Raw genomic sequence first — 24,386 nt, 5'->3', positions numbered from 1 at the left:
AGCTGACATAATGGGTAAAGACTGCAGAGCTGGGCTCTAGCTGACAAGATATTATGTCTTCTAGGGTGCTTCCCTGAGGACGGGACCATGGTAGATGACATTTGCCAGTTGCAGTGCAGCCCCTTTCAGGGACTTTAATCCCAGCAGGCACAGTCCAGCAGATTGTAGATCAGACTGACCTACCTTATGTGACTGGTAAGGTTAGGACACAGTAGTCCGCTACAGAAGTGCAGACCCAACTGCAAGGAGGTGAAATGTGGGAACCGGTTGATAAGAGTCTCAGCTGTGAGAAGGGGAGGGGAAAGGGCTGCTGTTTATGCCAGTCTCACTACATCCACAGGCTTAACACAGTGTAAGCCAGCAATGTGTTGAGTTCCATCAGCAACAGCAGGTAGAGAAGCTCCAGACAAACCATCTGTTGCAGACAGGCTACAATGGACCTGCTATTAAAGTCTGGGGAGATTCCTGGTTAAGCACAAGGCTAAAGACTCTCTCAAACATGGTGAAATTCTTGGAGGAGCTGGAAGGTTTTTCTGGGGAGGCGCTGAGCTCTTCTCCATTTGCAGCAGGGGTAGCTCAGCCCCACTTTAACTTCATCATAGTTGAAACATAGGTTTTCCAGTTAGAGCATGGCTGGCAGAAGGATGTGAGGGTCTTCCTTAATGGCTTGGTAGCTGGGACTCCCTAAACTCTGTTTGCTATGAATCCCTCCACGGCTGTGAAACATCAGCAAATAGTGTGTTTAAATCCATCATCTCTCTAATGGACAGTAGTGTTGCAACCTTGAGACCTTATCACAGGAGGTTAAAGGGAATACTGGTCTACTTGAGTCTTTGGTTAAATCCTATTGTCTATCCTTGGCTGCAGTGGAATTTCACTGTTGTGAATAGGATGCTTCAAATGTAATGTGTGGCAAATGCCTGCACTAAAGAGAAATTTTGAGCAGATCTGAAAAGGAAAAGCTTCTTTATATAAAGCTTAATAACATGTCTGGGCAATCTGCCTGGTAAGGTTGTGTTGGATTGCCAGAAAGGGGATTGGAGTTCAGGTTCCAAGCTGCAAGAGGACAGTTTGATTAATCAAATTTACTACTGTATTCATGGGTAAATTTTCTCAAGTATAGCCTAAGGGTATGGGAAATGGAATCTTTTAACAGGTTTCCAATTGTATGATACTGTCATGAAAAATTACAGTGAAACTCTTCATACACAAAGGTTTGCTGAACAGTTGGATTACTCACTTTGATATAGAAGGGAAAACTGTCCATTTTTGGACTGTTCAAATAAAACAGATTTAAGATCAAAGTCAGACCTGATATAACCAGGAACCACAGGTTTGTGGCATGGCTCTGTAGACACTAGCTTTGCATTTGGCTGCCAATGGTAATGAAGTCAGAATTTTGTAGTTAAATAGAAGATTGGGAGTCAGAAGGTTGGAAGTCCATTTCCTGGCTCTCCATGGGCTGTATGTGACCACCAACAAACAAGCTGACTTTTTTCTGCATAGGCACTTTGTCTCAAGGTCAGACTTCTCACCTTGATCAGTGCTAGCACTCAGACCAGGCTTAGATTCAGATTTAGCCCAAGCCTCACAGGTCTCCAGGAGACAAGGGTCCAGGCATGACGTGGGAGCTCAGGCTTATTCCATGCAGTCTGGCAGGTCAGGCACAGATAGCTGCTGCCCAGTTTATCAGCAGCTGTTCTGATTCCAGCTTTTCCTAAACCCAATATAGCTGCTTTGAGCTAGAGCAGCAGCCAGGCTAGCAGCCAGCTGTGTGTACCAGCATGTAGAATGTGAAGCTTGCTGTGCTTAAACCTAGGTTTAATCTGTTCTTTATCTTGGGGGATGGATACAGATTTCCTCCTGCTTTGTTTTATTCACCTGTTGTACCAGCATGATATTTATCTATCTTATGGGTGTTTTAAAACATCAGTCCAGGAGAAAAGAGATTAATACCTGGTTTTATGACAAACTTTCTGGCTGACCTTTTAAGTCATTTAGTGCAGTTCAGTTCAATTTACCGTATTATGTGGGGTACAACTTCCTTTTTTGCTGATGTATGCAATGCAGGGAAGGCTCAAGGTAGTTAAAGATCAGTGTCCTTCCAGTCCCCTACTCCCTGTGCTGGGACAGGACATACCCAGCATAAAATGGGATCTACCAGGTTTTCACTGCTTCTGATCAGAGGATAGACAAAGAAGGAGAAACAAGGCCTGGCTGGAACTGAACCCCCTTGATTTTGTACCCTTTTACATCCCTACACAAGCCATCAAGTCTCTGTCCCCACATTGTGGCACACCCTCCCAGTCTCAAGGGGAAAACAATAGTGTTGCACTATTTATACATGCTGAATCAGAGATGCTTCTTGAAGATTTGTTACTCTAGGGTAGTTCCTTTTGGTAGTTTCCTTGGTTTCTGTGGGGATAGAATCCAATAGGGAGAGGGAGATAAGGATGTCTTCTTGTCCAGACTTCTCCAAGCACCACTCAGAGGCTGAAAGGGATCTGCTAAAATCAAACCAGATGATAATGGAGCCACTCTCCAAGGAGACTTTCTGGGTGCTAGTTTTTACTTGAAAAGTTTTATGTCATTTAGTCTTTGTCAAGCTTAAATATTGTACATTGGTATGCTGCTTTTCTATTTGATGCCTTTTAGGGAGGTGACTGAGAAATATGGGTTAACTCTTCTCTCATGTAAGGAAAAGGTCCTTTCCACAGACAGTTTTCAGTGAGAGATTCTAAGTTCTGAAGTTTGCTTATTCCCTTTGTACTGACAGTTTTCTGTCTTTTGAGATATACTGCAAGACTTCTTTCTTTCCTAGGTTTTTGTGATATTAAAGGATAGTCAGCTTTGAAAAGCTAAAGAAATACTTTAACAATGTCCACTCAAGCTGTGGAGGCTTGGGGGCTTTTGCATGTTTTCTTTCATCATCTTTATATGCCACTGTTGCATATTTGTGCTGGGGAAACAATGATATATCTAGAAATCTCAGAAAATGAGGTTTTTTTAGGCATTAACATTGATACAAGCTTATAAAATACCCTTAAGTCCTGTACAAGTCTTACTCACCTCAAAATAAGACATTTCTTCAGCACCACCTTGTGCTAAGTGGTGGTCATTGCAATTTAATCTTCAGAGGGACTTGCGTGCAGAATTTCCTTTACCACTGAAAAGTCTCTAGTGTGTTGTTGGGAACATTAGAATGATTTAGTATTGGGGCAACAGAGTATGTGTGCTCCTTTTGGAGAGGAAAAAAAAAAAGCTGCCTGATAGCATTTTACTGACACGATGTGACCTCTGATTCCTCATCCAGAAGGGAGGCATTGTTCCTGCAGTTTCTAGCAAAGAGCAACAAGGCAGTCAGGGAATTCTGGTTAATGGAGCTTTAACATTTGTGTGTGATCCAGTTTCAAAAAGACTGTTTTTTATCCAGTGTTTGAAGAGTCCACTCTTGCTCTTGGAATGAATTTGAATTGGAAACTCAAGATTTACTCATGCAGGCTATGTTAATTCATTGCTAGAATCCCTTACCTTTGGAAGTACCTCAAACATCTCCTGCTGTACACTTTTTCAATAACGCAGTGATATAAATGCAGTCTTTTTTTTTTTATTATTAATTAGGTTAGTTTTCCATTATACTTCTAAAAATCATTCCATATACTATAAGTGTGATAAACAAGTGGGAGCATTTATGATGAGGCAGGGAGTAGGAGACCACACAGGAAGTATTTTTGGCTTTCTTCCTCAATACTCTTACAGATGGAAGTTTCCATAGCTGATCTTGCAACTTTTTATTGAGCTTTTTGTTGTGTGTCTTCATTTAAATGTCTGTATTTATATACTTTCTTTTGGTTAAGAGTAGAATAGAGGTTGGTTTAGTTGATATTCAGTGGAAAGAAAAATGAAAGAGTTAGCCGTAATACAGACAAGCAGACACCTTTTATGTATCTCTTCCAATATGTGAGACAACCTCACGGCCTTTCGTGTTCAAGGGGATATGTTTGCCCATTGGGAAACATCAGAGTGGGTGGACATGTGGAGGATGTGCTTCTAAGGCCAAGGCTCATTTGATAATTGTTATCACTTATGTGACACACTCCTCACCAGCAGAACAGAGCAGGAACCTCTCCTTTTCTTTGACACAGGAGACCAGGGTTATCTGGTCAGTGGGTGACCCCCAAGCTAGCTGCCTCTTGCTTTTGGAGTCATGGAGCAGCAAGAATGGTAAAAGAAACACATGTTGCTTGGAGAGGGTGGGGAGGGAGTCAGCCCAGTGAGCATTTAGCACAGGGCCCCAGAGCCATTACTTCCTACTTGAATTTTCATCCTTAGCCTTTTGGACATAACCTCACTGAAAGAGAGAGCATTTCTCTGCAAGTGCTATTCTCTGCTATAGCGAAGGCTTTCCAGGTCAGAATTTGGAACTACTGGGCTAGAATGTAATTGGAAGAGAAAACTCATCTGCACTTATGCCTTAGTGAATCTACAAACCCAGGTCTTTGAGATCAGTGGCCAGCATGATTACCCACTGTGTCTCCCTCCCCCCATACTGTGCTCTTTCCTCTGTCACTTTAGATATTACCTCCTGACAAGTCAGCTGAATAACAGTGCATTCATTTGTCTCTGAGGTGGGTGGCTGTAATGAAGAGCTGAATAACTCAGAGGCCTCAAATTAAGGAGAATGATTCACAGTACACTGCATGGATTTCAAAACCAATGTATCTGAAATTTTAATGGAGAGGGGGAAGGGGACTTAAGGACTCTGATTTTAAACTGACAAGCCTTGCATAAAGTATGGTTGAAAGGGCTTAGAGGGATGGGGGGAGGAAAGAGAAGCAAACCCCGTGAATCAAGCATGATTTTGAACTAGCCATATAGTTGCCATTTGTGGATTCACTTGTGAGGCTGGAATATTGTATAAATAACAGCCAGAGCCCCAGTCTGCATTTTATATTGTCCACTCATAAAATTACCCTGCTGCTAGATCACAGGCTGAATTCTGCCAGATGAAATCTGGTGAAAGCATGTACACTTTTCATGGAAATCTCCAGGCCAAATTCACTGATCCAAACAGCTGTGCAAATTCAAAAGCAAAGCAGTATACCAGAAATGGATTTAGCATTTGGAATGAATGCAAACTGAAGGGAACATGCCAAAGCACTAAAAGAGAGTAGGTGAAAAAAATAACAAAAAGTGAGCATAGATTCCTGCACCTTTAGTGAGAGAAATAACTATTGTATACAGGAAAGAAGTGATCCTAATCATGTCAACATCCAGATGTATTCCTCAGATTAAATATGGTACTTTATGTCACTGTACCACTGCTACATATTCTTTCACCAACCTACCTTCAGTGGCTTCATTTTGGACTACAGAAGATCACCATTCCTCCCTGCTTTCTGGGCTGTGTGGTAATAAAAGTAACTCCCAAAGATAATTGGGCATCATTCAGTACTTTCCTTCTGAGTCATAAAAAAGGACTGTGTGAATATTCCCTCCCCTACAAACCTAATGTGGACATTAACTTTGTAACCTAATTAAACACTAAGTGTTGTGTTATCTACTTAATGCTGGTTGCCCTTGTCAAGGAGATGTGAAGAAGATAGGAATGAAGACCCTGAGCAAGGAATTTGGAAGTGATGAAGAAAAAAAAGAAGAAAAAGAAAACAAAGGAAAGAGATAAAAGGGAACTGCAGGAGAAAACAGTTGTTTGTAATGCCTAGCTCCCAATAGAAGCAACTGGACAATTAAAGAATTGTTTTTTAGTAATATTGGCATTTGTGAATAAGTTGCAAGAGTAAGAGGCAAGATCCTTGGTGATCCTCGGTAGCATTCCAGTCCAAAAATCCAGTTGTCAATTCAAAGCTGTGTTGCATCCTTTCTCTATATACAGAATTGCCTTGACGTCAGTCTCTTGGAGACATAAAGCTGTGTGCCATCCTAGTGATACATCCCAAAACACAGGCCGGAATCAATATTGCATTCTGGCTTCTGTGGAAGAGACAGGCACTTTGTTTTACAGGATTGCAGATGGAAGTAAGAGATTGGGTTGTCTGCTTTAGATGTCTTGGTTTGGAAAGGCTGCCCAAATTCTGTTAACCTCTAAGGGAGTCATTAATGTCTAATATTCTGTAATCAGTCTACATTGTCACTATCTCTGGTTACACAACCTTAACTTTACACTGAACATTTTTTGTGGGAGTTTGTACAAACACAATAAAACCTGCTTTATGACAAAAGCAAAAAGGAAGATTCCCATTGTTTTTCCACAGAATGCTGAAGTTTTGGCCTTTGTCTTTCTTATGGAGTAAACTCTCGACTTGTGAGCAGTTGGGACATCGGCTGCAGCACCTCCAGGTCATCAGCAGCAACAAGAAGGCTCAAAATCAGATCCAACTAATGAGGTATGGAGTACACACACAGACACATACATCGTTGCTCTAACCCTGTCTCCTTCTGGAGCCTTCATCATCTATGCACCAGCTAATTTCTGCTCTAGCTGCCAAAAAATTCACTTCCATGGCTAGGGTGTCATCAGAGAGTTTATCCTACAGCTGCCATCTCATTGTTTTTCTGTGCTGGATGTCTAGTTTGCACTTGCTTTGTATTGGGATTATCACCCTAGAGTGGCTTGAGATATTTTCTGTCTCACTCTGTTTCTAACGCTAATCCTGTACTTGTTCTGCAGAACCCCCCTGCTCCTGCCCCGAGTTGCTTACGGAGCTCTGGGCTCTGTTTTGTGTTGCTAATCCCCTCCCTTTCCACTCAGAAGCCTCAGGCACCTACCTCTCTCTAGTGGTATGACCAGACAGAGGTGAGGTGGCTCCTCTTGGAGCTGGAGGTTCAGGGAACCCAAACCATGGATGCTGTGCCCACTGCAAGACTCCACAGGTGGCCCGGCTAGCACGACAACACCGCAGGGTCCTCACTGCACTGTGTTGTGTTGACTTGCTCTCTCAACTCCCTGCTAGTTTGCCGATCTTTACCCTGCACACTGTTTCATATTACAGATGTGCCTTTTGCAAGATACTGCCCTGGCCTGGGAAACAAGACTGGGATATTGCCCAGGTTAAGCCTGTACTGTACCTGTGTGTGTAATGCATTGCTATCACTACTCCCACAAGCTCAGTGCTTTCACAGATGTTGCCACTGCTAGCCAAAGACTTAATCAATATTTAGTGGCCTTTTCCATAAGAGCAGAAAGGTTTGCATGCTCCCATCTTTTGCCCACTCTTTCAGGGAGTCTTTCTGCCAGTAACTGGAGACCAGAGATTCCAACAGTAGTAACAAAATCAGTGTAACAGAAAAAGCAGATGTGCAGCACTGTGAGTAGAAGAGGGGGAGTCAGAGATCAGAGACAAATATTGGATGCCCTGTGGCCATTATGTAGTGAGTCTTGTTCTGTGTGGTTCTCTTATCCTGCAGTAATAGATTCCCAAGGAATACTGAAAATAGATTAGTACATTTTAAGGCCAAAAGCAACTGTGATTGTTTAATCTGATATCCTGCATAACTCAGGTCATGGAATTCCATTCAGAAACTCTAGCAGTGAGAGGGCAGTTCATCAGCCCTTCTGGATTTGTTCATTTACCCAGAAACACTATTTATTACAGTGACTAGTGGTTCAACAAAAGTATACCTCTTGGAGAGCCATCAGATCTCAATGTGAGGTTCATCTGAGCACCAGTGCCCTTAGTACTGCTAAATCCCCACTGAGTATTTATACTTTGTCTAACATTCCTCTTTGTAGCTTCATTCACTCTCCCTACTAAAATGGTACTTTACTGTAGCAGGCTCCAAGTGGCCCAGTGTTTGGCCACAGAAGTAGCAGTGAAAGTCAAAAGATCTCTACAATGCATCTCTTAAGTAATTGTCCTTTTGTCCCTGGAAGATGAAAGAGGGTATGTAAGTGAAGCCAGTAGTTGTTATTGAAACATTAAACACTGTCCTTTTTCTTTAACATTGTTTCTCTTTATCCTGCATGCAGGAAAGCCAACATCTTTGTCTCACTGCTGACTGATGTTGCTCTGGGGATACTGCTAATGTCCTGGCTGTACAGAAAGAACCGGATTGGTCACCTTGCTGACACTCTTATACCTGTGGCTGATGTGAGTCTCAACAGAGCCTTTCTTCTTTTGCCTGCCATGAATGGTGACCAGCTCTTGATGCCTGAGGTAGTTTCAAGGAGGCAGTGCCTTATGTACAAGAATTTCAGAGAGAGCCCTATCTCAAGTCAGGCAAATCAGGACTCCTCAAAAACAGTGAAATCTTCAGATCAAGCCTACTGTGGCTGCTCAAAAGGAACAAGCTCTGCTCTGTGTAGTGAATAGTAACTAGAAATTTACTGGAGGACTGTTCCAGCTGCCAAAGTAACAAGAATGTCATGGGCACAACTGTGCAACAGCAAACTGGAGTCATTATCAAGCCAAAGTACTTTTATTCTAGAGCTGACAGGAAGTGTCCTCAAGTTGTTATGTGGGGCATTTGGAAAAAGAAAACAGTAGCCTGGGTTGAGTCTGATAAACTGATGGAAAACCAAACTTGACAAGCAGTGCAGCTATTCTCTTGAAGAGGAATTTCATGGGGAAGTCTAATGGCCTTAGCTAGTCAGGATGCAAAACCCTGAAATGGTGGTAGGCAGGGGAGACTTGCTGTGTCCTGTGCTTTTCTCAAACATCAACTCCTTTTGCCCACTAAGAACCCTCAGCATCAGCATAAATTCGTGAAGAACAAGTATGACTCATAATATTCTGATTTTTCTGGTGGCTCATTTTAAGTGTATCACTCCAATACATCTGTTTAGTGGTAATAAGGAACATATAATGTACTTCAGAGGCTGGAGACCAGGCCATTCATCTGAAGTTCACTGCATTTTAAGAGCTTCTTTGTCTTGGGAATACGTGTGCAGCCAGTGTTGAGCACTGTCATGACCCTGCACAGCCTAATCTCTTCTTTGCCCACTTTCCTTTCATTGCTGGGAGATAAGGTCGATCTTTCCACTGGTTTCTTTCTTGCAGCTGGAGGTCCTCTGTTTGCTCTTTCTCCAGCTTCTCAGCTGGGAGGAATTTTATTCTGATTATAGAATTCCAGCAACAATATATTTTCTCCTGATCATCTTGTCTTTCTTGGGAAGAGCTCAGAGTTCCCCTGCTGATGATCTACTTGGTCCATGTCTAACATTTTCAGCATCACAAGCCATATGTCTCTAATCATTCTTGCACATGCTCCTATTTCAGAAAGAGTGTACGGAGTAGCCAGCATAGCTGTGGATCATCATTATTACTATTTTTGTTATCTTTTCTAGTGAAACTTATAAGGATGGCATGTTTCAAACATTTTCTTCAGCAGCAGTGATGGGGTGGTAAAAAAGACCACAATTTTTGGAATACATTTGATCTTGTAGTTTTTGAGCTATAAATTAAAAGTCTTTAGTAAGTCTTATTTCTAAGTCTTTTCCCTTACAGATATTTCAGCTGGAAAAGTTTAAGTTCTCTAGAGCTCTCCCTCGGGGATTACTGTAGGGGTCTAGCTCTCAGAAATCTGATTTCTTAACAGATCTGCAAGGAAGTGGCTTTTGGCTGCAGTCCTGTTTTCACAGGTGGCTCCAGGAAGTGTTCCATCTGCCCAGTGTCTTTGGCAGATGGATGCGCTCTGTGCTCAAGGTGTATCTGATCACAGCACCTGTCCTGGATGGGCTTGCCTATGAGAGTTGCACATTCATTCCTCTTTCAATAATTTAGCTCATCTGTCAATCCACTTGCACATCATAGTGTAATTTATTTCCACCAGGTCTCCGAAGTAGGCAGACTTCAGGATCCCCAAGAGCTGTTTACTTACTTTCCTGGAAGCATTAACTTCCGCTGCTGTGGGTGGCCTGACGTTCAGTTTGTGCCTCTCTCTTCTCTGCAGTATCTCCAAGCTTATTGGTTCAGGCCATTTACAATTCCTCTTACTTTCCAGCCTTGCTTTCTTCTTTTAAGAGTATTAAATTGTGGACGACCATAAAAAATACAGAACTGAGTGATCCCAAAATATACCAATGACTTCAGCGTGTGGTGTACAAGCCAGGATCACTTTGTTTTCCAGTATGACAGCAAAATCTCCTCTTAGCCATTCAACAGTACGTTTCCACTTTGCTGCTGAGTCTCCATCTGGTACACATTATTCCCATCACTTGAGCTTTCTCAAGTGCTTATGTGTTGCCAAGTTCAGTAATGCAAACTTTCCCATGTGCAGGATGAGTGACTTTTTCTTCCCTAGTCCTCCTTGCTCTTCTGTTTCTGATAAGCACCTCAGATCTGATGATGATGATGATTCTTTCATCAGTGTGTCTGTTAGAAAATAAAACATTATATATAAAAAACCTTATTGATTTGATTAATTGATTTTTATATTGACAGACTTTTAACTATGTGAAGGTGTGGGGCCGGATACTTTGCATACTTTTTCTGCCGCCTTCTGGCAGTTCCAACCTATCACTTCCAGAGGTCGTGTTGTGTACCCCTCTCTGTTTTGTTTTGGTTTTGCATGTTAATTGAAATGCAGCTGCCAAACTGTACCTTAGACTTCTTTTGCTGTGGCTTCCCCCCCCCCCCAACCCCCACCCCCAGTCAGACATCTCTCTGGAAAGAAACAGGAGCAGGTAAGTTATTTTTGCCAGGGTCACAAGCTCAGCCTGCTTACGTGAGGATCAAGCCATGTTCCTTGGCTGTTGTTCATCATCCCCTGATATAATGGTTCTCAAATCAGCACTTAGCTGGCGATTGTTGATGATGCACAAGACATCATGGACTGCAGCTCCTACTTTCACTGCCTGATGAGCTGTGCTGACCGTAATAGCAAATTGCCTTTGTCAGTATATGAAGCAGATGTGATTCAGAGACACCTGGGGAGTAGCTGTATGCAATACGAAGGACTGATTTTGAGCAGGCTTTCAAAACCAAGCATGGAAAATGTGAATAATCTCTCTGTAGGTGCCATCACAACTCCTACTCTCCTTCTTCCTGCTCCCACCAGGCTTCCAATCACAGTCCTTGTTTTTGCTTTCCTTCAGACAGCCTTTAAAAAAAATCAACTAATTGAAAATGCTACATTTTTCTGTTTTAAAAAGAACTGCTTATAAACCATCTTCCCCCCACACACACACATCTTCTATCCTGGCTATATTCTCTTCTCCTTACACTGTAATATCTTTGGAGCAGTATCATAGATCATACCTCCCAAAATGTTACTGGGACTTAGTGATAACTGAATGCAAGATCCTATTCAGTCATGTTCTGCTGATCTGTAAACCAAGCAGAGAGAACACTGCCTGGAAAATATTCTTAGATGTCATTTGTAAAATAGTGAAATTTAGAGCTCCAAACCCCTGCAACAGATACAGGGCAAATGTGTATAGTAAGAAGGGCTTTTCTTTCTCTGACTTTCACTAGAGCATGTGCATAAATATTCTATTCCCTTATATTGGTTCTATGCAGCTTAGCCTTATGTATTGCAACGTGAAGCAACCTTTCTTTAAGAGACTACAGAAAAACCCAAGCAATAAACAGAATAAAACAGATAATTTAGAGTGGTAGACCTGTGTGTCTTTCTCTGTTGATGTCACATCACCACTAGAGCCTCTGCATATGAAATCTAGCAAGTAGACTATAACTGTAAGGAAAATATCCCCACAGTGATCTAATCTAACCACATTAGTTTCAGTCTTCAGATTGGTAATGTCCCTACAGCCCCTTAATGAAACAATTTCCATGTAATAGACTGTATTCCATTTATCAATACTAGGCACATTCAGTGTTCATGACTGCAACAAGAGGATTGGACTTCCTAGCCACCTTTTCTGATTCTGCTTGCTATTGATCAGTGTAATAGGAAAACAACCTGCAATGTTATGACTTATGACCTTGTTTTGAAAGGCTTTGCCCAGCTAAGTAACAGCAAGCTAAGGCACCTTACCAAAGCTGCAATGCCCTGTTAGAACTTAACAGCACCTCTGGAACTGGAAATCTCAGAAATATTCAGTGCTGGAAAACAGCCTTGCTGAAGGACTACTTTCAAGCATTTAAATATTTCATTAAAATCACAAAATGTTTTTTCTAAGTTACAACTCCAACACTTTAAATATTAAAAGCAGTCTATTTATAAAGTAGCTAACACTTCTTTCTCAGCAACAAGGGTAAGATCCATGAGTTCAAGCCAGTTCTGATTTGCAGTGAGATAATTTTAAGGATTGTTGGGATAGAGGGACAGTGAATGAAAGAAAAAAAGGGAACCACGTTGTTAAGTGAATTTTTGGTCAAGCTGAAGGTGGAGCTCATAATTTTGTCACTACATTAAAAGTACATGTTTACAAACTCATTTTACAATGATTGTGTTGGTTAATAAGTAAAATGGAATCACTCTTTGGAAATCATTTGCCTACAGAGAAATTATGCATATGAATGTTGGGGAAAGCAGGCTGCAGTGCATCAGTTTCAGGTAGCATGTCTTGATTCTTCTGCACACGCACGATTTTCCCTGCAACTCACATGCATGGTTTTGGTTATGGCTGGGATTTTCAGAGGTTGAAGGCTTTCACTCACAATCTCAAACTGTTCATGCAGGAAAGTGTTAGAGGTCACTTCTCCCAGGTATGTTCCCCACCTGTTTGCTGGAGACTACCCCTCTCAGCTACCTCAAATAACAATCTGGTGAATGGACTTCACCATTGATTTCAGCTTGCATGAAGAGGTCAAGCCGCAAAGTGCTACAGCTGAGGAGCAGAGCCGTCCTCTCTTCTGCCCTGCCTACTGCAAGGGGGACCTTTGGCAGAGGGATGGATGCAGAGTTAAAATCAGTAAACAAAATCAGCCTAGGATTAAATCACCAGAGATTGTGAGTCAAAGCTCTCAGTGACTTGGGTAGTGAACTTACTCAGGCTTTGTTCTCAGTGATTCAGAGGGCTTCTTTTTTACTGGGATGCAATAGGTATCTCTCCCAGAAGCCTGCAATAGAGACAAAATAGTGGCAGTGCTGCTATGATGTAGCTAAGCAAGATCAGCACTATACACTATACATCAGCACACACAGTTAATCTTGCCTAATACACCTCAGAGTATAAACAAAGTTTGTCTATATGTAAAGTATGCTTATATAGTTATGTTTTGTACCCTGCTGTAAACACACACAGGTTATTTGGTGTAAAAATTCAGCTTTCCTGTTCAGGGGTGCACCACCCTCTTGCCCTTTAAAAATTCTGATCGCCTTCTCCATAGTTAGATTGCTCCCTCAGTTCTGACTCTTCAGTTGTCTGTCTAATGAAGTTGGTTTGTGCACTTGCATTTGCCCATCTCTTGCAAGAAGTCTCAATATGTCAGGAAGCCATACTGTGCAAGTCTACCAGGGATGGCCAGAAACAAACACTAGGTTCATGTTCCCAGCACTGAGACCATTTAAACAGATCGGCTTCCTCTTGTGCTGTTATGTTTAGGTTTAGAAAAGAGTCATTTGTCCATCAAGGTGCATATCTGATTTAGCTAGTTTTCTACAAAATAGTTCTTTGCTTGCATGCTTTTTTTCCCCATTGGTTTTTAGGGTGCGGTGAGAATACTTTGTGCATTGGGGTAGCATGTTCAGTACACTGAACCTATTCAATGCGATAAACTTTTATCTCATTTCCTTGTTTGTAGCATATAGCTAAAGAGCTCCAGGACCTGCTCCAGTGGCTAATGGGAGCACCAGCTGGACTGAAAATGAACCGAGCTTTGGATCAGGTTTTGGGTCGTTTCTTCCTTTACCACATCCATCTTTGGATTAGTAAGTGCAACTGTTTAACTTCTCAGCCTGCGCTTTCATCTCTTCCCTCCCAAGTGTTTAATGTTTGCCTAGAGGTAAATAATGAATCAAAGTGTACCACTGCAAGTGCATACTCGTCTGTGAGTCCTTCTGCTCTGGGAACTCAAGCCAAAGTTAGATTCCCACACAAGAAGGTCATGCATATTAAATAAAGTGTTCAGCTTGATGCTTTGCAAATAATGCAAGTCACAGCAGAACTTACTTTTTGGTGCCATTGGTGGTTAGTGTCCAAGGGAAAGTTTTAGTTCTTATGTAGGCTTTTGTAGTCTTTGCCCTGTAAGAGGTAGTTGATAGGATAGGGATGACAAGTGTTATCTCAGGACATAAATGCAGACCCTGTCCTGGGAATTTGTTTCAGTGAAGGTTGACACATGCGGTTAAAATGTAATTATGAACCTGGACACAAATCCAGAAAAATAAATCACATGTGGAGTACGGTGACTCCTCCGTTCAAATTGAGCATGTGCCCCCCTTCCTCACAGAGCTGCCACACCTGGACAGAAACCTAGGAGGGAAGAGAATTTCTGTAGGCCCTCCTAAATAGAAGATTCCTTCGAGCTGAAGGAATTTTCCAGTTTTACTTCCATGTTGTCTTAGCTGTGATCTCTGGAGCAACGTTCTAGGGCAGGGTCTTTTGGGATTTTCAGCAGGAAGATGTTTCAGTCAAATGTCCTTTTCTTACTCTGACACTCTGTGATGTCCACTAGGCTACATTCACCTGATGTCTCCATTCATTGAGATGATACTCTGGTATGTTGGTCTCTCAGCTTGTCTGGGCCTGACTGTGGCTCTTTGCATCCTCTCTGATATCATTGCTCTTCTGACCTTCCACATCTACTGCTTCTATGTCTACGGAGCCAGGTGAGTTGATCTCTCTTGTTTGTGTCTTAGGTATGTTTGGAGAGAAGGGCTAATGCGTGCGCACAGGGCATGTCTTTAATTTGTGGAGTACTGCAGCTAACAGCTCTCTGCTGTGGCAGATGTTTACTGCTGATGCTGTCAAAGCCTCTTGCTAAACCAGATGGACCTTCATCATACAGAAGCACTAGCTAAAAGCAGGTATCTGGAATACCTGGGCCACAGTGGCGTGATTCCTCACCAAAGAAGCCACAAAACCTAAACTTTCATATATCACATCTGTGGGATATTCATTCATCTTATCCCAGACCCAGATATCATACTGGGTACATTCATTCCTGGTATAGCTCTCTTGAATTCACAGTTTAAGCTGAAAATTAATGTATTGCATTCTTTTATGCATGTAGAAGCAATGGCCACAGCAGTACAAGCAGCCTATCTTTCAATTCTCTTGCATTTAATATTTACTTATTTTAGTAGTGACCTGGAATAAATAAAACTACATAGGAGGTGGAGTGCAATAAATAGTTCATGCCATCCCTTTGATTCCCTCTTTTTAGCTGTACCCTACCTAGTAGTTTTGAGGGATATTGGAGGAGAGGAGGAGGAAATGGGAACCCTTGTACTTCTGGAGAAGCCCAGTCCCTGACTGTGCCCTGCTTTAGAGGTTCTGTCTGCATCATGGAGCCCAGCTGGCAGGTTTGGGGTTGTAGCATGGCTGTGACACCATCCCTGCATCATTGTCCAGACCTACTGAAGGGTCTCATGGCCTGGGAGCCAGGGAGAGGCTCTGAGGGAGGGGTGTGAGGGGCTTTGGGGCACATCCTGGGTTTGCTGGGCACATTGGGGTTACTGTGCAAAGGGTGCCAACCAACATACTCTGTTCGTGCCCTCCATTGACAAGCGTGGCCACTGGGCATCACACAGGGCACTGGAGAATATCTGTCTGCTCCTTCCAAGGAGACAAGAAACAAGGTAATAAATAAGGGAACCTTTGACCTAAAAAGTACGGAATTAGCATCATTCTCTCATAGGATGAGTAGAGGGCTGTATATTGCAAACAATAGAAGAAATAGTAGAACTTTAGTAATAGGTAGTGTGGGGGATAGTTAGAAATACTGAGAGATGATTTATGAATCAGTTCTGTTGTGAGCATAGGGCTTACACCTGAGATCAGTAATGTCTACGTGGAGTCTCTTGCCAGCACCTCTATTTAGTGGAATTTCTTTCTTGTGCTGTGAGGAGTGGATACGAGGCTTTGGTCTCTCATAACTGTGCAGTGAGTCGGAATAGGAAAAGCCTTTTCCCTACTGATTGGTTTTCCTGTATGAGCCACAGGGAGCCAGCCTGCCAGCCTCAGCTGTCTGCTGCAGCTCTTTATCTTGAAGCTGGCAGCAAACTGCCCCTGCTGTGCCTGGTGTCCCCCATGGAGAGTCAAGAAGGGATGCCAGTCACCCACGTCCACAAAATCACCACAACACCTTGTGTTTGTGCAGCTGGCAAGAGAATTTGCTGGTTCAGGTGATGGTGAAGTCTCAGATCCTCTTCCGAAACTAACCACACAGTGAAATGAAAGTGGGCATGTGTGTGCAGGTAGCCAGCAAAGGTGGGGCAGGTGCTAAATCAAATGCACATGCTTGGTATTATGTCACTGCGCATGGGGGAGCAGGCAGGTGCAGCCTTAGTCTGAGCCATGAGGCAGGTGTGTAGCAGCAACCTGAAGGAGTTCTCCTGGGCACCCTTTTACCTAGAGATCAGTGCACTGAGCTGTGCCTGCCAGCCCTTTGGGGGCACCCTGCCAATTCCTTGAAGCGGTTAGTGTTCCTAAAACCAGATTATTCTCTTGGATAAGACTCCTTGCCACTGCTTTCACAGTGCCGTCTTGAAGTTTGAGCAGCCGTTGCACTTTAACTAGGCTAGTTAACCAGTCTGCCTTTAATAGGTCATACTCTCTCGAGCTCTGTTCTGCCCCACAGAATAGCTTTGCCCCCCCTTCTTTACATCCATTTATGTTGGAGACTGCTGCCCATGGTTCTTTGTGCCTCTTCTCCATTCCAAGGGCTCTTTCCTGCTCTATCAAGTTATTCTGGAGGTGTCGCTATTTCCCACCTCTTATTACCCCAAGCTTCTCCCACTGTTGCCATTTTTCTGGGAGGCAAGTAGCTTCAAGTGTTGTAGTACCAACTTGCTAAAGCCCAATGATGAAAGGATGTCATGGGGGTGCCGCCATCCATTTGGTTGATCTCCTCCCACTTTTACAGATGTTTGAAACTATGGTTTGCTAAGGCAGTTGCCAGGGACTCCTGTCCTTTCCTATTTGCTCCTTTGCCTCTCTGTGCTGTGTAGGCAAAGTTGAATTGTATTGACTCAGATGAAAGGGGCAAAGCTTTGGCTGCTGCTGCCATGGAAAGGTGTGAAGTGAGGGGAGTGGGGCAGATATAAACTCGAGAGATGAAGGTGAGCTCTGGGGAGTAAGCTTTCTGCTTATTTTGCTACAGAGAAGGTGGTGACAGGAGACTTGTGATTGCTTCCGCTCATAGGGTCCTCCCTCCAGCAGAACCTGCTGTTCCCCATACACCAGCTCCATCATCAACAGTAGCAGAAATCCTACAGTCAAGAGCTTTGTCATAGCCAGGGGGCATGGGCATGACTATTGCCCTCCACTGATCTATAGCTTTCAGCAGTAGCGTGCTTCACCCGTGCCAAGGGACAGCCCATATACAGATGACTGAGCAGTTAGTGTTTTATCTGCATCATTCTTGTGTTAATTTCTTTTGCCTCCCTGAGTTGTGTGGCATCAGTAAGTCAGTGGGTGCATGAGTGTGATGATGACCGCTGCTTTGTATTGAAGCTCAGGAGCTCACAGCTCTAATTCACAGTGTCTTCTCTTTGCTCAGGCTCTACTGCCTGAAAATTTATGGCCTGTCGTCTCTTTGGCGCTTGTTCCGTGGGAAGAAGTGGAACGTCCTCAGACAGCGGGTAGATTCCTGCTCCTATGACTTGGACCAGGTAGTGCTACAGTGCCGGGGAGGTGCTGCAGGACACTGCCTGCAGGCAACGTGACCCTATTCTGCTTTGTTTAATATTGAGACACAAACCACAGGAGGCTTTGTAGAGCCTCCAAAAAAGTGCACACCTTCCCACTTTGCATCCTTGGCTCTTCAAACGAATCCTTGGACACTGCTGCCTTACAGCACCCCATCACTTCTCTGCATGCTCAGGGGACCTAATTCTTGGAGGTGCTGAGCACCTGCAGGGCACGCTTGTGAACTTCAGTGGGTGCTGCAGATGCTCACAACCTCTCAGAGCACGGATGGGGGAGTGATTATGGGGGAGGGAGGCAATTTAAGAAGTGGTGCTCAGGAGTGTTGCCATAGGAACAGACTTCCTATAGTTTCTATTAAAAGGCCCTATTTAATTCGTGTTGCTTTGGAGCCTGGCCCACACTTTTTCACTGGAACGGCAAATGCAGGTTTTTTGGTGAAACAGTGTAACCTCTTTTTAAATTCTGAAATTCCACAGAAAAGTTAAGCAGAGCCTGTCTGTTCCATGCCTGCTCTTGCAAACATGACTAAAATGTCTCAGAGTTAAAATATCATAATAATAATAATATTTGTTTTAATCTTTGCCTGTTATTTTACAGCTCTGGGTGGTTTTCTCTGGGAATTGTAGATACCATGGTAAATACGTGGAGAGACTGGCTCATCTCTCTGCAGCCTTCTTTGCAATTTCTCTTGCAGTGCTGTTTGGTAACTTCCAGGGCCAGTGTGTCTCTCTCCGTTGCAACATACACTCTTGAGCCTCTTACTTCACGATGGAAGAGCTATTTTTCTTTTTCTGTAGTAATGGAAAAGTAAGAGCCTCTGTGTCAGGAAGACAATTTACGTCAGTCTTCTGTCCCTATGTACTTTGAGAATAATTAGTTTGGCACTTCAAGCTTCATCCTGCTGCTATGGAGGCCAGTGGGAGTTTTGTCGTTGGCCTGGGTGGGAAGAGACATTCAAAGCAGACCTTAAAAGACTTATTGAGATGCTAAGCAACAGTAGTGGAGTGATGGAAGAGGGGAGAAACAACTGTTATGAAGAGAAGGGAGCCAGGGACGGGTTATGATCTATTTCTGGTTACATACTTAGAGCGAGGATGTTGATCTGCCTCTGGGACAGGACTGTGGGTATTTTCTTTCATAATATACCATGGTCATGTTCTCTTTCTGGAAAAATGGCAGTGCCTTGTGTTCTTTTACCCTCTCTGTTCTAGAAGCTGTGACTGAAAATTGAAGAGTCAGATCCTCATTTGCCACAAGTCTGCATTTCTCCTTTGATTCCAGTTGGAATTAGTTTGATTTTGGCCAACTGGTCTGGTCTGAAATAAAAATAATTTGTTCTGTGGGCAGCGGAGCTAATGACACCTGCTTTCCTATGGATTTTTCTCCTTTATCCCCTAAATATTGCTCCCCTTTGCCCCAGTAACCCCAGCTTCTTTCTCTCTTCCTCTGGCCCTGTTTGCTGTGACACCCCCACGGAGCAAGAGGCAGAAGTTCTGCGCCTGCTCTGGAGCTGTAGACACGCTGGCTGGCCAGCCGGCTGCTGCCAGTGGGAATGTTTACTCACCAACTCTGCCAGCTTTTCCCTAAAAGGAGACCCCCAACTGCCAGTTCTGGTAAAACATGGAGGAAAAAAACACTTCTCAAATTTCTGCAGAATTACCTACCAAATTTCTACTTCTTTATACCCTTCTATCTTTTTCAGGTAAAAACTGGCCAATGGTTTTAGAATTCATGAGGGTGCAGGATGGACAGGCAGCACAATCACATGAGCCTTGTTTCCTAAGGAAGCCAGCCTAAAATAAGAAATCTTGAGTATTGTCTATAAAGGAAAAAATGCTGTCAGGATCTATCTTATAGATCCTTCCAAACATAATCATGTAACAGGCAGCCTTCTAAAAAGGCCAGTGAGAGAAGCAGTACTGAAAAATACTCAAAGTAACAAAGTTATTCACATAGGGAGTAAAAAAAACTGTTAAGAATCTTGCAAACTCTCATTGTCTCATGACTTCCTAGTCTTTTATTTCTATTTTGTTGTATTTTGCCATTGCTCTGCTAATGATTGTGTTTCTTTTTCCCCTAGTTATTTATTGGCACTTTGCTATTTACAATCCTGCTGTTCCTTCTGCCTACAACTGCACTGTATTATTTGGTGTTTACCCTGGTAAGATTTAAACCTTAAAGCCAGTCACATGTGGTCTTCTGAGATATTAAAAAAGGGATTCCTAGTCATTTACTGTCATCCACAAAGAAAATATAATATTTGTCTGAGTGTCCCAAGAAGGATTGTCACACAGCTTACATAGATCACGTAAATGGAATTCAGGATACATGGTTGTGTTTCTTCAAAGGGAATTTCCGGCAAATCAAAGTCAGCAGGACAAGCTGTTCCACTTAAAAGTCATTTTTAATCTTTCCCTCTTGCACCTGGTGTAATGGCCCCTGTAGTTTGATCCAGAACTTTTCCTTCTGAAAATTAACCTACTGTGTTAACTGTTCTCAGTGAGGCTTTGCTAAGAGGGTTGGACTTTTTCTTTTCTACCTCCAATATGACCAGTCCGATTTCAGGCCTGAAGCAAAATTTTCCATGGGCGGTAGCCTCCACATAATTTCAACCATCTCTTTTCAGATGAGTTTGACACCAAAAACAAATACATTCCAACAAAAGTAGTTACTTCAATCAGGGGATGCAAAACACGAAGCAGGAAGCCCGTTTCTCGCTCCTTTGCTCTTGCTTAAATGCTCTATATGGAGTTTCTTCAGTCAAAAATAAGGTGCTTCATTGTTGGAAAGAGAAATTTTTATTTACCAATACAGTGATAGAATTTACTAGAAATGGAAGCCTGAATTCCCCCTTTTAGACTGTAAAGTAGAATAGCTGTCATGTTTTTAGAGGTCATAGTCTCTAAAATACTAGGTACTTCATTAGAGTTACAACCTTAGGCTAAGATTGTGAAGGAACCTCATGCAGTGGCTGGATGCCCAGCACTTCTAGACATCAAACCCACTTTAAGAGGCTTTGCCTTAGCACACAAAAATGTCAGATTGCAGATCAACTCGTGAAGTTGCAAATGTTGGCCCTCCTATTTCTCTGAGACTTGCGTATTAAACTGTTTCTCTGTAGCTCCGTTTGCTGGTGGTGGTTGTGCAAGGCTTGATACACTTGCTAGTCGACCTGATTGACTCCCTGCCTCTTTATTCAATCATCCTTCGGCTCTGCAGACCCTACAGACTTGCAGGTAAGTCCGTCAGGACTGCTCAGGCAGAAATTCAGGGATTTTGCATTACACATTCCATGTTGATTCCTTGAACTGATGCAGGAGTAGCTTGTGAATAGAAAGATGCAGGAGACCAGAGAAGAACAGGGGTCCAAGTGCGTAATTCCAGTCCTGCAGTTGTCCATACCATTAACTGGTCACCCCGAGGAGCAGGATAAGGATGTCAATGGAAGAAATTTGATGCCGAAGCAGAATCAGAAGCACCTTTACAAAGCCAGTGGTAACTAAAAGTGACACCCAAACAAGCACCTTTTTAATAAGTTCAGGTTTTTTTCCAGTTCTAGTGTACTAGGTCCAGTAAAACTTCTTGAGAGTTAAACAAGCTGTTAAGCTTGGGATTTTTGGCTGTGAAGCAATTTACAAAAATACTTGACTTGACTAATTAGAGACCTGAACTGAGGTGTTCAGTTTAATTTCAGAGCTCTGGGTAGGTTTCATATAATCATTCACTTTTTGAGACCAACATGTCACCATTTTGAAACTACTCATTCTTGTTCCGCTTCTAATAACCTGATTAGGAGCAGAGTAAGGTCATTTCGAAATGGGTTTAACTGAAAACAGCTATGGTTAACCCAGTTAAATTCAAACAGATCTAAATCATCATCTCCCATCCATTTAAAAAGCGTGCAGCAGGAAACTTTAAATGTAAGAAGGAGCTTGGTCATCACCAAACCAGGGCCAGTCGTCAAATACAAAGGAAGCCCAAGACAAGTGATAACAGCCTTATTTGTTGGAGCAGTGCCAAACTTGATTTTGGGAAGGTAGAGCTGAGCAGTGTTACCAAGTCTGTTGCTTTTCCACGTGTGCCTTCGGCAGGTTCCTATGAATTTCCTGGCAGAAACTTCTTAACCCGTCAGGGCTTTGGAGAACAGGAAATGCTGCTGAAGAAAACTGACACAGTAAACATCAGATCAAAGAGCAGAAGAAAATTTTTTTGCCATTGAGAGATATAAAGCCCTTTATTCCAGTCAGTCTTGGGTTACTTCTCAGTTTTGTTCAGCTGGCCACCCTCTGCAGGATAGAAAACTTCAGTGTCAGCAGAGAATTGTCTGCTCAGTTGAGTTTGTTACTTGACTTACTTTCTTTGTTGACTATTTTTTTGCTCCCCTTGAATATTTAAAAAGAGACCACCACAATACTGTGCCTACTAAATGAAGAGGCATCTTTGAAAATTTCTCTGGCCTGTGTTCCTGGCACAGAATAAAAACATTTTATTGGAGTGCTAACAGAAGGAGCAGTTGAATCAAAAATTCAAAGGACTTTAGGGAGTACACTTCACCTGATGTCCCTACTGCTTAGTTTTTGCCTCCGTTTTCTGCTTCAGAACTTGGATAAGCCATCTTTTGGTATATGTTATGGCAGCTGGTTTTACAAGCATCATCAGGATGGTTCTACCAACATGGATGGGTAGCCTTTCCTGTCAGCAAGGCTTGAGTGCAGTGTTTAAGTTCAGCTCAGTTCAGTCCTGGCATCTGGCCTCCAAGTTCTTTGGCTCAGCTTGTGAATTGACAAAGCAATTATTATTGATGAAGCCTGGGCCAGGATAGGTGAGTAATGATCCGTCCAAATGCCAGAAATACATATTTTCTTTCCACACATCTGATGTGAAACACTTTGGACTTTAAAAAGCCTTTTGAAAATGCATCAAAGCTGATGTCCTCTATGCAAGAATTCTGTCTGCCCAGCATTAGCTAAAGGACTGCCACCTTGGTCGGATGGGTACACTGTGATCTTGATTTAAAGTGCTAAGACCTAGCAGTGAGGTTCAGGAGTCTGGGATTTTGCCCTCACCTAAGCTACTGATGTGCTGTATGATCTTGGATAAGTCAGTTCATTTCTCTGCACTTCTCTTTCCTTCTTGCCCAATACCTATTCACCGTACAAACTTTGGGACAAGGTTTGTCATTCTCAATGCATGGTTCTGTAGGTCCTGTTGTGTTCGTTCCCCCCATGGTTAGTGGAAAACAAGTGATCAGTGAGCTTTCATATGACAGTGAGCGCTGTCATGTGAAACAAAGCAAATTGGTTCATGTACTGACTTTTTTTGTGCCATTGATGATAACCGTGTACATAAAATACAGAACCCTAGACTCTAGAGTTGGCTGGTAATTGCAGAAGATAATTTAGGGTTCTTCTCTCATGGAATGATCTGGAATAGACGGAACGTTCTTGCTTTTTCTGCAAAGTGAATTGCTCAAAGGGTTCTAAATATTATAGTAATCTATAGGTCATTCCAAAAGAAATTCATTTGTAAACACTCTATGCATATATTTTCTTAGAAGTTTAAGGCTCTTGAACAATTAAATAGTCTAATTAAGAGACTGTTAGCTTCTAGCTGTAGAAGGGGAGTGTGCAGCCGTGACCTACAGCATGCAGCACTTGCTGGTCTAAAAGACTGTTCCCCAAATAGGGCTTGAGTGTGCTAGACCATGTACCTTAACTCCAGTGCTCACTTGTTTGTGTCTACCTCTGACAAATTGCCTTCCTGAAGAGAAGTTCCTGGAATGACTCAGACATTTCCTCTTAGCCAAAATTTGAAGAGTCACTCTGAGCAATTGTTCCCTTCCAGCACATTTGTTTGTCGAGACCCAGAAGACCTTAACATCTTTCTGAAGCTACTGGAGAAGCCCATGTTTCAATATAACCCAGCAAAAGGCAGATCATTCCTTCCTGTCCCGCACAGAAAAGGCCTTACGATTTGGGGAGATGTCGTTTAAATTAGAGCTCTCTGCCTGACAAGAGAGTTCCCTCCCAGAAGAAAGAATAAACTGTAGAATTAGAATTAATTCAAAGCTTAAGGAAAAAAAAATTTTTAATGTATAAAAGACACATAGATACTATATCAGTGAGGCCAACACAGATGAACAGTTTTGTTTCTGTTTCTACTTCTGAGTCACTGTTTGATCTGTGGCAGATCATTTCTCTTGCCTTATCTTCTCACCTATAGAAAGGAATAATAGAGCACACTTAGTTGTTACAGATATGCTGAGGATGGATTGGTTTTATTTCTGTGAAGTGATTTGAGATCTTTTTTTCTTTTTTTTTTAAGGCTCTTTAGTCCTAATTGTAATCTTTCTTTGAAACATTACATTAAACACTCATGTACAATATGTCAGCCTTGGAATCCAATAGCTTTGCTATTTATCTTTAAAGTATTGGGAATGTAGCAAGTCCAAGAGGGAATATAAAAGTGACAGGTTTGATAGAGTGAGTCATGTGTTACAAACATAGAAATGCTAGGATTAATAGGCAGTGATTGCTTTGAAATGTTTTTAAAGCCTCTGGGCCAGCCACTTTCCCCTCTTAGTCTGAAAGGGAGAGAGATTCGCACATGTGCAGTATCCACACGAGCACAAATTAAAGCAGAGTCCTCT

General features: G+C 42.6%; 1 protein-coding gene across 9 annotated transcripts in view; it reads left to right on the top strand.

The window, feature by feature from the left end:
• PIGQ (phosphatidylinositol glycan anchor biosynthesis class Q) overlaps positions 1 to 24,386 on the top strand; it is a 40,948-nt gene that overhangs the window by 5,573 nt on the left and 10,989 nt on the right. For 7 of the 9 annotated variants that reach the window (XM_026100438.2, XM_064520689.1, XM_026100440.2 and 4 more), the window contains 7 exons: positions 6,273 to 6,404; positions 7,988 to 8,108; positions 13,668 to 13,794; positions 14,541 to 14,694; positions 17,589 to 17,700; positions 19,818 to 19,898; positions 20,859 to 20,973. In XM_026100438.2, the coding sequence (XP_025956223.2) occupies positions 6,273 to 6,404; positions 7,988 to 8,108; positions 13,668 to 13,794; positions 14,541 to 14,694; positions 17,589 to 17,700; positions 19,818 to 19,898; positions 20,859 to 20,973 (842 nt within the window). The remainder of the gene's footprint in view (positions 1 to 6,272; positions 6,405 to 7,987; positions 8,109 to 13,667; positions 13,795 to 14,540; positions 14,695 to 17,588; positions 17,701 to 19,817; positions 19,899 to 20,858; positions 20,974 to 24,386) is intronic. The other 2 variants (XR_010391683.1, XM_064520691.1) reach the window with 2 other exon arrangements.

This window comes from Dromaius novaehollandiae, chromosome 14 (genome assembly GCF_036370855.1).
Source record: "Dromaius novaehollandiae isolate bDroNov1 chromosome 14, bDroNov1.hap1, whole genome shotgun sequence".
In the NCBI taxonomy this organism is placed as follows: Eukaryota; Metazoa; Chordata; class Aves; order Casuariiformes; family Dromaiidae; genus Dromaius; species Dromaius novaehollandiae.
The sequence above is the reverse complement of the archived record's forward strand: the minus strand, read 5'-3'. Positions and strand labels throughout refer to the sequence as shown.